General features: G+C 36.4%; 1 protein-coding gene across 1 annotated transcript; it reads right to left on the bottom strand.

The window, feature by feature from the left end:
* Positions 1–318: 318 nt before the first annotated feature.
* On the bottom strand, positions 319–12139 carry LOC147323245 (integrin alpha-M-like). Its single transcript, XM_086303506.1, has 30 exons — positions 12103–12139; positions 11574–11676; positions 11289–11392; positions 10894–10964; positions 10364–10478; positions 9727–9854; positions 9457–9602; positions 8960–9110; positions 6806–6956; positions 6336–6409; positions 6044–6164; positions 5761–5900; positions 5489–5635; positions 5182–5394; positions 4945–5078; positions 4124–4266; positions 3857–4011; positions 3636–3761; positions 3076–3149; positions 2468–2609; positions 2280–2378; positions 2099–2178; positions 1937–2023; positions 1771–1837; positions 1593–1691; positions 1439–1519; positions 1115–1225; positions 871–984; positions 681–791; positions 319–474 (listed from the first exon to the last, which is right to left on the bottom strand). Exons 1-30 carry the CDS (start codon positions 12137–12139, stop codon positions 412–414), a joined length of 3387 nt encoding a protein of 1128 aa, XP_086159632.1. The 3' UTR covers positions 319–411.
* Positions 12140–14816: the final 2677 nt, after the last annotated feature.

Consider the following 14816-nt stretch of genomic DNA (forward strand, 5'->3'; position numbering starts at 1 on the left):
TTCCAGGAGTCTGAATTATATATATTTATGATGCTTTACCTTGGGGTGAATGTGTGATATCTAAGCAGTAAATTGACAATTATGTTTTTCTGTTCAGACATCTTAATTTGGAGTTTTTTCTCATATTCTGATGAATGTGTATGATCCTGTAAAAGACTATGAAGCACTTCTGAAGGTACTTTGTAAAAAAATAAACGTTCTTTGATATTTGAGGTTTATGTTGTGACCCAATTTTTAGGGTCATGACCACCAGGTAGGAACCTATGTTATAGATAATAGTGAATGAGTGAGTGAGGGAATGATTTCAGACACAGCTGTTTTTTTGTATAATTCTTCAAATGTGGTGGCATGAACATTTACACACACCATGTTTGTTTCTTTTTAGGTAATTCCGCTGGGGATGCACCTGCATTAGCTGCTGTCTTTTGCATTTTCATTTATCATCTGTTTATATTTACTCTTGAAAAATCCAGCCTAGGAGTGCAAGGAAAAAAACATTTAAAAAGGCAGCAATCATGCAATGGAGTTGCAATGACAAAGGAAAATAAATGATATAATATAATAATAATGTAATAAAAAGTTAGTGACTAAAGATAATAAGCTTTGAAACAGTTTCTTTAACTCTTTTAAACATTTTTAAAATTGTGATATTGACTGGAAAAAAAAGTAGACCATCTCACCTTATACAGGCCAACAGTGAGTAAAGCCAGAAAGGCCAAACCTCCCAGGGATCCTCCAATGATCTCTTTGGTAAAATCTGGCTCAGGCCACACGTCTACTTCTGCCTCTATCTGAACAATGAGGTGACAGAATGTGGATGACTTTCCAGCTCTTGTATAACTGAAACAAGAGGAAATATTGTGTACTCACCTTGTATACAGGAGGATTACTGTTGGACCCTGTTGAAAAGTAGATGTACTGGGTTTCATCGTACTCCAGACTGGCTGTGCTGGTCAAGAGGAATTTGGCAGATTGAAGTCCAATCTTTTAAACAACAACAACAAAAAAAGAATGAGTTAAGAGTAAATGTCTGAAAAATTTAATGAAGTTACAAGTACATAGTAACAGTTGTACTTTTTTTTTTTTATTATTACCACAATTACCCTTTAATTACCTGCTCTATCCATCTTGAACTGAGGTTGGCAGAGATTTTGTACGTCCTACTCTGCAGCCTTGCCATGAATGTGTTGCACTTGAACACTCTGCACATGGCTACAGAGCAGTCCTGTGGGTGATTTAAAAAGAGTACACTTGCTGTGATCCAGTGTATTGTGATATATTCAGTTCAATCCAATTTTATTTATATAGTACCAAATCACAACAACAGTTGCTTCAAGATGCTTTACATTGTTAGATAAAGATCAGTGTAGTGTGCAATGTGTTTTTAACTCTACAATTAGTCTGATTTTCAGCAGCTAAAGTGCAGAGGCATACTTACCACCACTTTATCCTTTTGTATCTTTGGAACAAAATCTGTGGCACCTGGTTCTTCATCATTTCCACTCTGACAGTCTGAAATCTGCAGTATATTTGATTTATGTATGCTTGGTTTTGCCATGATTTTGCATCATGGCAAAACATTTATATATTACCTGTAGGCTGCTCAAATCCACCCAAATGTCTTTTTCACCAAGTTTCACTGGAACCCTGATCACCACGGTAAAGTTAAGTGTTCTGATATAATTTGTAACCTAAATAAGAAAAGAAAAGGAACACCAATCGTTACGTTCATTCTAAATCAAGGAACTTACTCAAGAAGTTATTTCATACTTTGATTGACTGTTGGACTGGTTTCTGAAATGTCATCCCAAATGTGAAATTGTTGTAGCTAAGGGAGCTAAAAAGACATATGTTAAAGATTAAATAAATACTATGCAAGACAACATTTGTTAATTTCTAATTGACTTCTTTTATTTTTAAACAGAACAACACACACCTTTCAAATGTCATGAAAATGCTGTATTTCACATCAATCCATTGCTTTTTGTAAAGTTCACTTGTAGGGGCATGCTCCTGATTTCCACTAAAAGAGAAAAGTGAAAACATTTGTACTGTATCTATGCTTACATGAAATGTACTTGTGCCAAAGGAACAGTACCTGGTGATATCTGCAGTGACAAAAATCTTCCTCTCAAGTTGACTGTTGGTTTTAATCTCATAGGCGACAATGAAAGAAGCCTGAATTTATTGAGAGAGATAAGAGTGCTTTGTCTTTAAAACTCTCACTAAAAGTGAGAAAAGATGTTCTACATTAAAAAAAAACATTAAAAAAAACAAACCTCAGTTTTGCTCTTGAAAATTGGCTTGTCAATAGTGCAGCCTGTCATTCCTTGTGATAAACCATCTTCACTGTCCAAGGAGTTGCACTCAATTCTTCCCTTTGTTAGAAAAGAAAATGACTGCTGGAGGCATTGGAAGAACAGCAGATCAGTGATGAACTGATACAGACTTGATTCTGATGCTTTACCTGCTGAATGGTGAACTTCCTGTAGGAGAGTCCAGCTGGGTACGTGAGAATAACACGACTGTTGTAGGAGTTTTCTCCTCTGTTCTCCACTGTGACTGTGACATTCAGAAGCTCATCAATGCCCACTTTAACCACTGAGGATCTGGTGGTTTGAATGAGGATCAGAAGAAAGGGGGGAAAAATAAGACTGCTGCAACACAAAAGTTATTGAAGCGCCATCATATTCAGCTTTGAGCCCAATGCTAACATGCTATTTTAAGATTTGTTTTCAGACTATTTGTCTTTATTCAGTAGCTTAACAATGAAGAGTAGACAGAAAAGAGGAAGACATGCATCAAAGGGCCACGGGTGCGATGTGGGAATATATTTTTACCTTTCTAATTTATTGAGTTATGCTCAAATTTGCTGACGTAAAGAACCATTGAGGCTGTCATCAGTTTTTCTCGTTTTATTAACGGTACGTTATGGAAATTGGGGTGGGGGAGTTAAAGCTTTAACAAAGCACTTAAAATTTGTATTGAGGGGACATAAATTGGTGCAAAAGGGGATATTAAGGAGACATTCTTGTGATCTGTTTATGTAGGAAGATTCTCAGCAGATCAACTCACCTGGTGAAATTGAAATCCACTTTCAGGTTATCAACACATTTGTTGTCAGTCCTGCAGTTAATCTCAAACCTCAACTGTGAAAGATGACATGATGTAAAGAGCATATACTAAATATAATATTTACCGACAAAATAAAACATTGTTTAGGTGAATCAAATGTCATTTCTTTCATATTTATATTTTGAGGAAATCCTCCTCATTCAGGATAGAGAATGTCTTGAGGAGGAGGATGGAACTTCCCACAGTAGTACATGGCTCTTTCTTGCTAGGTGTGGAGCTAACCCAGACCTTTTTGCTTAGCTCCTAGCTTGCCCCATTCGTGAGGAAACTGGACTAGCAGCAACACCCAGGCATGAGAGGGTCAAATTCTTTCTGTCTATGGTGCCAGTAATGTGGCCTATAGTGACTATGAAGTCAAAAAGCCACTCTCTGATCTGATACAAAGTACACATTCTTTCATTTTCTTTCTCACTTTTTGAGTCAAGTGGAGACATTTACCACATCCTTTAGCAAGCACCAGCAAAGAGGTGTCTGGTGTTTGTTTTTTAAAGTTCACTTACTGGATAAATTGTTGTTGTTTGAGCTTGCTGGGAAAGACTTGGTCTGAGATTTGTGTTGGAGGGCAACCCATAAAACAAAAATTCAAGATAATTGGAAAGTTCATTAAGAGCATCTTCTGGACAGGCCTGCAAGAAGGGAGCAGTGTTAAGTTTAAATTCAGATTTGGTCGAGTCTTAAAAATAAAATTCATTAAACAAAATATTTTGTTGTTAGGCTTTACCTCAATAAGAAATTTTATAGTTGAACACTTTTTTCTTCTTAAGTCAATAATAACTGATCCGGACTCCTCTTGTTGTTTCCCGCTGCTGTAAGCTCGGTTTTTTGGAGGCTTGCGAGTGGCATCCAGTGTTAAAGTATAATTAATCTTCACTTGAGCTGGAATAAATGAGTGTTTGATTTCAATGCTGCAAATGTACATAAATAAATAAAAAGTTAAATCGCTGGACAGTGGCTTTGTAGTTCAGAGAAAACAAGGAGAATGATGAACCTGTGTTGACTGTAGATATTGTACTCATAGTAAAGCAGATTTCAGCTGTGTTCTCCAATGGTTTTGAGCAGTCTACATTCTGAGTAGGAATTCGGTTTGGGCTGAATGACACGTCAGCTTCAATCAGTACTATGGGTCTTGATCTGGAGAGTAGGAAAACAAATGAGAACAAGATTTGGCTCTTTAAATAGTACCAAACTAAAAGCTGCCCTTCAATTTTGGTGTTTTACCGTGAATTAGCATCAGTCAAATATTTGCTTTACCAACATTTCAAAGTTTTAGAACATTACCGCTTTTTTAAGATTATCACTCTTATGTTCCAGTGGTGCAACTTCATCATGGTAATAGCCTCACTAAATAAAAACGATTTGAACATTACGGTCTTCTGAACTAACCACCCTTTTAATGACATCTTCTGCTGTTAGGTAATGTATGCATTTGTTCATGTTTGTTAGGAAAAGGCTACTGTTATGCATTTCATATTTCATTTTGATATTTGAATGAAACCCACAGGAGCTGTGCTTAATCTGTGCTTCTTATCTTGTGGTAAGTCAATTCCAAAAATGCCAATGGTCTGTGAGGATTTTAAAACAAACCTTCATATAATATGATAGCTGTATGTGATTAAAATTCAATAATCCCTTATCATGAAAAACCTGATCATTTTTGACCAACTTAATATGCACTCTTCTTAGAATATTGAGCATACAAACTGACCTGAACTTTATACAATTAGTGTATTTATTAAGTTGGACCATCAACAAAGATTGTAGAATTACGACAGACAACAATAGTGCATGACTGGAGTATCTTGGACTTACCTCAGTAAGACAACTGTGCCCTTTGAACCCACCGCTAAATCAGGAAGTCCATCACCACTCTGGTCAAAAGACGACTGACTGATGGACAGGCCAAAGAACTTCAGTCCTGACTGGACCTCAGAGCCAGTTATTCTCTGCATACATGGACATATTTTAATTAAGCTGCAGATTGTTTAGATATTGGATTTACATGGTAGATGATTTCAGTCATCTTGTGAGTTCTTTGATGTTGTGTACCTGTGAGTAAGTAGAACTGATTCTTCCTCCTCCTTCACTGTGGAATATGTAGATGCTGCCTTCACCACTATTCTCCAAAGGTGCTCCAACTGCCAAATCCCTGAATCCATCTGAGTTTAGATCAGGCAGCACAGCAAGAGAAGAGCCGAACCTTCCTTTGACAGCTGCATGTCCTCTTAGTACTAATGGATCATCAAAATTACACTCCACAAACTAAATGGAGGAAAGTGAGAGTGTTTTTTATCATCATTAAAAAGTATACAAATAAACTGATTAATTCTATGGCAGTAGTTAAAATGCAATTTACCAAACCAGTTAATCTGCAAACATAAACTCTTCCCTCTCTATCAGGCTCCGTGTACATTGGGGCTGATATGAAGATTAGATCAGTGATGTCATCATTATTTATGTCCATGGTACACACCTCTGCACCGAAATATTCACCAGTCTGATACTGTGTAAGGAAGATATTATTAATGAAATGATTCATGTTTTCTTTAATCAAAAGCTTTTGTTTTAGGAAATAATTTATGTACAGTTTACAATGTAATTCAGATCTGTATTGCTGTAAGTACATACCTGTGATGAAAAGGGCTCAATCTTTTGGTTTTCAAAGCTTTGTCTGTTAACAGCGACCACCACTCCTCTGTGTTTATATCTTGGAGCACCAATAATAGTAAGTGTGCCATTTTTGGTTATAACAATTGCCATGGAGTAACCTAGAATTTAGGTAATCAAAAGGGAAAGACTCCTTATTGCGACTTTTTCCATTTTGCAAACTGATACATGTGTTTTGGTCAATTAATTGCAGTAGAGCTATACACACAAAGACAGATATATGAATTCAATTGTTAAAAACTACCAAGATAACTGTCAGGCTCCAAAGACACATCCTCATATGTTTTCACTTTCTGGCCCTCTGTTGTGTATTGCACGTAGCCTCCCTTCCATTGGTTTGCACCAACAATAGACATTTGAATTCCCTACAGTGCAGACAGAAAATACATTTAAAATACAATTTACTTTGCATTTAAAATCTGGATGGTGTTCAGTTGCATAACTGTCTGTTTGCCTTTACGTCACACAATTTGGCACACAGGAATCTCTCTTTCTATGACTATACTGTCTGGTGAGTTTCAGGTGGTTTTAATTACCTCAGGCACATAAACTGCACTGAATCCCTCTTGAGACATTTCCATTTTCAGTGACTCTCCACTGCTTTGAGATCCTGTAACATAAAAAACAAGATGATAAAACACATAAAACAAATTTCACTTTGCAAATTTTGTAAATACAAATTCATTATGCTTCAAGTAATAGTTTCAAAAGATTTATTTTTTTTGCTATTTATTATAAACACAAAAATAAACTAGAAGGTAAAAAAGAGACACAATACAACATTTACAAGTTAATTCTTTCAATCCTTTCATTAGGTTTGAAGTGGCAATTAGTGTTCAGTTTCAATAATGTATAGTGATGAGATATTTTGCCATGACACAATAAAGTAATATAGTAAATAAAAAGGTTAATACAATGTATTTACAATGTATGTTATTTTAGTCAATCAGTAGGATAACAAACCAATAAAGGAAACAAAAATCTAGCATTAAATTCATGTTTGTACCTTCGATGGAGAAAATTTTCTCCTGCAGATTCTGTCTTATTAATTCAAGTGCGTTGAAGTTCTTCACTTGAAACACGTGTTTGTCTGAAGGAGACGATGCAATGGTGTGCAGTTCTCGTTTTGCTTCAGTTTTAGTAAATGCATTCCCCACCTAGGTTTGTTGGGAAATTATGTTTACATTGTCATGCTATGCAAAATGATTTGGTCCCTTTAACAAAATACAATCATAAACTTAACGTTTTCACCCCATTATAATATATCATTTACAGACAGGAATGATGCATTATTTGTTAGAAATATGTTTGGGTTCTGATTACAGATGGACTGATCCGATATTAAGTATCGGTATTGGTCCGATACTGACGTAAATTACTGGATCGGATATCGGAGGGAAATAAAAAAAGTAATCCGATCCATTAAATATCAAAAAAGCACCTCAAAAAACTTGCGACATGGCGTAACTCGGCTCATAACCGTAGCACCTCGGAGCAGTATGCGTCATGTGATAGAGCGGCTGTGTGTATTTGTAGCCTTGCTAGCAATCCGGCATTTCATCTCTGAGGAAGTGATCCCAGAGAGAAGTAAAGCAAGTGTGTAAGTTCATCTCTGAATGTTTATAAAGAATTCCCACGTTAAGCTTAACAACCGATATATGGAGCGACTGCCTCTTCTCTCTCCTGCTGCTATGTGAAACTGATTAATGATCAGCTGATCGGCTTTTCTGTTGCGAGTCAGTCTCTCTTGTTTGTTTATCGCCCACTTCGCGCCAGAAAGAGGAAACCAGCGGCTGAACAACAGCAGCACGTTTAACCTTGATAAGCTGTTGTTAGAATTTATTTAATATTACTTTCTACACCAGGATCCTTTTCTACGTAGCTGACGGCTGGTAACTGTGCAGGGGCGGATCTAGCAAAGTTTAGCCAGGGGGGCCGATAGGGCATGAACAGGGAAAAGGGGGGCACAAAGACATACTTTCCTTTCTTATTCTCATTTAAAATGTCTAGCTTTTAATAAATAATTATCCGAATCTTACACCCAAAGTTTTAATCTGATGTAAAATGTATAGAAGTCCATTACTGTATATAGTAACTATTAAATCTAATATACCCTAGTAAGCTATAGTACTTTTTCCTTTGGGAAGGTACCATCTGTGCAGTCTGCAATTCTGTTGAAGAAAGATGTTGAATCTCTTTAATTACTCTTGAAAAATAATAGATTTCTGTGCATTTTTTTTCACACTGCATCAAATTAAAGTTGATTACGTCGATTAAGCATCACGAGGTGGAGGGTGATTCCCTATTTTATTTTATTTTTTTGCTGGGAGTTTTAGAACCCTATTAGTTAGGTTGCTTACTCTTTAAAATACCAGAATAGGGAGGATGGAGTAGGTTTAGGTTTATTAGATTGATCAGTATTGCTGAACTATGAAATATTCTGGGTGCAGTGCATTTTTTATAACAGAATAGCTTTAGTGTTTTGTTTTGTTTTTATAATAATAATGGATTGGATTTATATAGCGCTTTTCAAGGCACCCAAAGCGCTTTACAATGCCACTATTCATTCACTCTCACATTCACACACTGGTGGAGGCAGCTACAGTTGTAGCCACAGCTACCCTGGGGCAGACTGACAGAAGCGAGGCTGCCATACCGCGCCATCGGCCCCTCTGGCCAACACCAGTAGGCAAGTAGGGTAAAGTGTCTTGCCCAAGGACACAACGACCAGGACAGAGAGGCCAGGGATCGAACCAGCGACCTTCCGGTTACAGATGCAATTCCCAACCCCCTGAGCCACAGTTTTTAATTTGAGTCTGAACTTATACAAAAAGCAGCAAGATATTAATAAAAACAGTTTTATTGATTAAAAAACACACTATATCGGATTCATATCGGTATCGGCAGATATCCAAATTTATATCGGTATCAGACATAAAAATGTGGTATCGTGCCATCTCTAGTTCTGATACTACGCATGATTACATGCTCACTATAATTAAATACAGCTGTGCTGAGGTACATAATGCATTGGACACCCCCTGCTTACGCAATAATTTCATCTGGTAACAAAAACAGTGCATTAGAACCTTCATGGCATTGGTTCCGATGGTCAAACAACTTTACACATTCTGCAAGCTTAAATAATCAAAGTACTTACCCCAATAGCAAATCGAACAATGTTTTTACTCTCTGCTAGCTGTGCTGCACTGTGCAGATGATTTCGATCATGGGATTGCCCATCGGTAATTACTATCAAGACCTTCTTCACATTTGGTCTGGAACCTCTTTGTGGTATGAAAACCTTTTCCCTGTTAAATGAAAAACAAAAATCTAATGTCAAAACATCTTGAGAATTATTGAGTATTATTTCAGCATGCATCATTCTTTTTCATATTACCTTTCGATGTAGACGGATTTTTGTACTTAGCAAATTTATTTATTGGAGTTTTTTTTTTTGTTTTGTTTTTTTCAAAATTAGCTTTGCAAGTATTTGAATTGAGGTTTTCTTTGGGCCATCTCACAATTAGTAGAATACCCCCAAACACAAGTCTTTCATTGTCTCTTTCAAAAAGCTTGAACACATGGACCACAGTGCTCAGTGTGGTTAGATTTACAGAGTTAGGGAATAAATAATAATATCTTTGCATCCCTTACACAACATGTTTGATGGCCTTCGCTGTGTAAGTAGTTCCTCCTAGTTTGCTAATTTCTTTGATGGTAGTATCCAGTGATGTAGATGATGAAAATTTTGTGCAGTAAAAATGAACCTGTGGTGAAGTAGAGAACTGGGAAACAGAAAACTAAAAAGGAAGGGGAAAAAATATTTAAAACACGTAAAACAGCCAAGTTTTGTGAAGTTAAATGGAAATAATAATGAAACTATTTTATGTGTGTGCTAGTATTTAAAGGATTACAGCACCTCACCTGTGTATCAATTGAAAGCAATGACTGGATTAGATCTTTCACAAACTTCTTCATTGTTTGAAAATCTCTAGAAGACACACTGATTGAACCATCCAACAGAAAGGCAATGTCTGCTTGGGGCGGGCACGCTTTCAAGATATAGATTCAAAATGAAATAAATTTTTAATGGGTTAATAGATGTTTTTAATGGTTTCAACATACTTTCAGTTATACGAAATATAAAGTCATAATACAGTTTCAGTTGTGCTGAGATTTAGAGATTACACTATAAAATCCAATTAGTTACCAGAACTTAAAACATTATGCAAACTTGTTGCCTCAAAAAACTAAGTAAAACTTACTTAAATAAGCTTTACTTACAGAATAGAATAGAAAAAAATAGCTTTTTATTGTCATTGTACATGTATAATCCCAACTCTGCAGTTGTAAGTGAAAAAAAAATAGTAAAGACATCAGAAATAAATAGCCAACAGAAGAGCTATATAAACTAGAGGAATATGTACAAAATAATAGAAAGGCACAAACATAAAAGATTTTGACACTATGATGAAGTATAAAATGCAAGTGTTTTTTTTTTTTTTTTAGGCAGGATTTTAATGATTTGAGGTATATTTTTCCAAGCTCCATGTACTGTTACCTTGAATAAAATCAGGTCTGGGTGTTCCAAATGTACTAGAGTGATCCATCTCAAAGCACACACCGTTGTACATGGTGATACTATTGCAGTCATTTGGAATGGTTGGCCCACACACCTGAGAGGAGAAAAAGTCAAGTTGTGATTAATACACTGAGTTGATTATTTCCATTTCTTTTAAGCAATAGTTTGCTCCATATAAAATCAACCAAATCTTAAAAAAAAATTACATTCAGCTTTTCACACAGCTTAAATGGTAAAAACCTGAATTACAAAAAAAAGACCTTTAGGCCCAGTTTTATTAATTTTTATTCTTTTCAGCGTATAAAGGTAAAATTTTGCATGTCTTTATTAAATATTCTGAAGTTATTGTAACTCAACCCCTCCCCACCAAAAAAATAATAAGGGCATGCCACAAACTCATGATTTATTTTCTAACTATAAGAAAACATCTGAGACGCAGAGGACAGAAGAATTTCATCCTTTGTGATTTTTAACAAAGCACTGGTAATGTCTGTAGTTCAACAACTCACCACAGTGTTTTGTGCCGTGGGATCACTTTTCATTGTTAAACCAAGCGACATGTTGACTGCAAAACCTGGTGCTGTAATAAAAGTATTCTACATTTGTTATAACACTCATAAAAAACTTTTGACAACTCCAAAGTACCACAATTAAAGAACTTTTTCCTTTTTGACATGACAGCTATAACAACTGAAAAATTAAAAAGAATAATCTTAATAATTTGCTTTTCTTTGCTTGGTGTACTTCATCAGTAATATAATTTTTACTACATTACTGTTACATACTAAAATATTTGTTTTGGAAATCTACTCAAACTATGATTTGATTTAACCAATTTAATTCTGGGCTTGGATGTGGAAAGTCAAAGTTTCAGGACATCCTGTCAAGACAAACAGTTACCTACCTTCAAATTCAATATTTTGGCACTTTGGGGAGGAGGTGGTGCACGTATATATTTTCCCTCTTCCATTTTGTGAATACTGTTCAAGTGGAGCACTGATGAGCAAACTAAGGAAATAAATAACAGAATAATGAGAATGATGTAAGTCTAGAGAGCAATAAGCTCAGAAATATTGTATGCTTGTTTAATTATTTCTGTTGGCCATAACAGAGATCTTTGTTCTAAAAATACAAAATACATAGCAGTTGCAAATCCACATTAAACATAATAATCCTTGTTCTGTCTTACTCTGATTGTCTTTGCACCACTTGGTAGCCAAAACCAGCAGCAGCACTCCTCAGGGTCTTCCAAGCCACAGGATCAATGTTGAAACAAAGTGCAGCATTTAATACTGAGAATTAAAGAAGAAAGAACATCATAGTCTCATGTAATGGACGATTATGTAGTTATAGTTATCTATATTTAAGGTATACAAGAAAATGTATACACTGTGTCACTTTTTTTTTACTTCAATGGGTTTTGTTTATTTCATTTTGTATTCCAACTAAAGAGCAACAAAGTCAGAAATTCTGATTTAAGTTCTGAACATAGTGAATTGGAGCAATATTCACTTAAAAACAACCATACATACATTTGCTTTTCTAAAGAACTGAAGAAGAAAAAAACAGCTAGATGTGGAATTCCATTTGCTTATAGATTTTATTTAGTGGAAACACAGGTTGCAGATTTAATTAAATGTCATTTGTATCTTCACTATTTGGAGATGTTAATTATTAGAGAATAAAAGACTAAATCAGAATGCACAAACCTGTCTTACCTGACAATAAAGTTGTAACACTTATTGTCCACTCCATTGTGTTACTCCCATGAAAAATAAATGACAGATGAGTGAAGTACTACTTCTGCTGAAAGCATCAGAGGAGATGAAACCAAAAATGCAGATATTATAGGGCGACTGATCAAAGCTAGGAGAGTCATTAGGAGGAAGTCTTATGTAGGAGGAGTTACAATGTTGACAGCACTGTGTTTGATAAGACACAGTGCTGCTACTGTTAAGTGGTGTTACTTAATTTTGATCAAGTTCTTTAAGCATTACATTTTTCAGTAAACAACAATAATCCTTAAACAAGCCATTCTGTTTATTATATTAGTTTCTGGGCTTCCTGTTCCCTTCAACTGGAGTTGTGGAGAACTGGTTAATAGGCTGTCTTTCTTTAGGAGTGGTGAGGAAATCAGTGGAGAGATGCTGGTAGGTTTGTCTGGTCGTGGTGGGTTACCCCAGCTTTTAAGCTTAGGTTTGTCTTACAGGTAGTATCTGTTACATGACTCATAAGAGTTAATGGAGGAACACTGTTCAGAAAGCACAAAGTTTTAGTAGCAAGAAGCAAGCCCTAGTTACCAACAGAGTGGCAACGTAGAGAACAATGGCACTAGTCATCCAGTCAGCTCATGGAATTTGATCCTCAAATACCATGAACATGACAGGAGACAAAGTAGACGGAGAAAAAAGCAGGAACAAAACCCAAGCCTGTCCAACCATAACATAAATAACCAAATGAAACCTTCTATCTATTCGTTATCGTGAATATAGTTTCAGTTGTATGTATACAAAGCCTGACCTCCTCTACACTCTCACTCAGTCATAAAATCTAATAATTTCCCTTTCAAAAAACCCCAAAGATGCATGTAGCATGAGTTGGTTGAATATCCCTGGATTCAATATGTGGGTACTTCATGTCTATGGGTGAAAAAAGTAAATGAAAGTAAATGTTCTATGCAGGTATCGAATGTGCACATTAAGTCAAAATTAAAGCCATTTACTTTAAATGTGTCGGCATAGCTCACTCATTGTATGTTCCAGTTTAGGATTAAGAAACAGTATTCAGTAATACTTTGAGCATCTAAAAATAATGTCAGAACCCTGCTAGATGACTAACAGTTGACTCTGCTACTTTTGACACCTTTTCATATCTGTATATGCTTACTAGTTCAGATTATGATCTTTCTCAGGAAGTCACCCTCTTTGTCTGCAAGTCCACCACCGGTAAAGTGCACTTTTGTCAACATAACCTAACGCCCAATGATCCGAACACATCTGAGGCGCAAAGTTTCACTTTTTTTCAAGTCTCTCTGTGATTTCTTATGAACTGAGTGTGATAAATTGAAACAGATGCAGATTAGAGCAAGCCTGACTGTGCGAATGTATGACCTTTGCTAAGCTTGGAGTTTTACCCAATTTGAAAACACAGACTTGCAAAATGGTCTTGGTTGACCATGGACCATGGTTTTGACGCTCACTAGTGTATATTACCCTTGTTTCTGGCTTTAGACAGTTACATTTACTTTATTTTATTTCCTTTTTATATTTTAAGTAATATTTTGTATTCATTTGTGACACTGAATATGTTTAAATGTTTAAAATCACACTCACCTCTTCAGATTTCATGCAATTCTTATGTCTCATTTTCTAAAACTGTGTATATAGTACCTAATATATGCATTTTATGACTGACTTTACTCTGCTTCTAGAAGTGGGAGCTGGCTCAGGGTTACAGTTCCCTACGCTGAACACAACCTCACTTGGAGCAGGTTGTGTTCAGATTTGCGATTTAAAATCTTCACATTTTCACTGATTTCAAATTCAAATTTTATTTGTCACACACACACAACCATACACAGTATGACATGGGGGTGAAATGCTTGTTGCTGTACAATGCCCGACCATTAAATGACAGAAGAAAAGTTTTACAATATTTACAATTTACAGTTTACTACAAAATTTACAAATTAACTTAGGAATTTACAGTAAAGAATGTGCAAATAGCAGAAGAGATTATAAAGATAAGGATTATAAATTATAGGAATTATGGGATTATAGGAAATGTATGGTGGTGCGTGTGGTGACGTGTGTGAGAGTCCAGTCTTATAGTGACGTGTTTGGGAGAGTCCAGTCCTACACCTGGTTCAGGCCCCGAATAGCCTGGGGGAAGAAGCTCCTCCTCATTCTCTCTGTTTTGGCCTTAAGGGAGCGGAAGCGCTTCCCAGACCTCAACAGTGAGAAGAGTCCATTGTTGGGATGGGAGAGGTCCATCATAATCTTCCTAGCTTTGGACTTGCACCGCTTGGTGTAGATGGACAGCAGGTCAGGGAGCTCTGATTGAATGATGCGTTCTGCCGAGTGCACCACCCTTTGCAAATCTCGTCTGTCCTGCTTGGTGCTGTTCCCAAACCAGGTGCAGATGTTTGCCGTCACGACGCTCTCGATGGTGCAGGAGTAGAAGTTCTTGAGCACCTTCAGTGGCAGATGGAAGTCTCTAAGTCTTCTGAGGAAGAAGAGACGCTGACGGGCTTTCTTAACCAGGGTGTTGATGTGACAGGACCATGACAGGTCCTGAGTGATGTGGACACCCAGGTATCGGAAACTGTCCACTCTCTCCACTGGCGTGCCACTGATGATGAGGGGTTTGTAATTCCTCGCCTGCTTTGTAGTGAAGTCCACGATCAGCTCCTTAGTCTTGCTGATGTTTAGGA

This window comes from Aulonocara sp. 'chitande type north' Nkhata Bay, linkage group LG8 (genome assembly GCF_057382095.1).
Source record: "Aulonocara sp. 'chitande type north' Nkhata Bay isolate Kocher_YH1m ecotype deep benthic linkage group LG8, A_spYH_male_GT1.1, whole genome shotgun sequence".
NCBI lineage: Eukaryota > Metazoa > Chordata > Actinopteri > Cichliformes > Cichlidae > Aulonocara > Aulonocara sp. 'chitande type north' Nkhata Bay.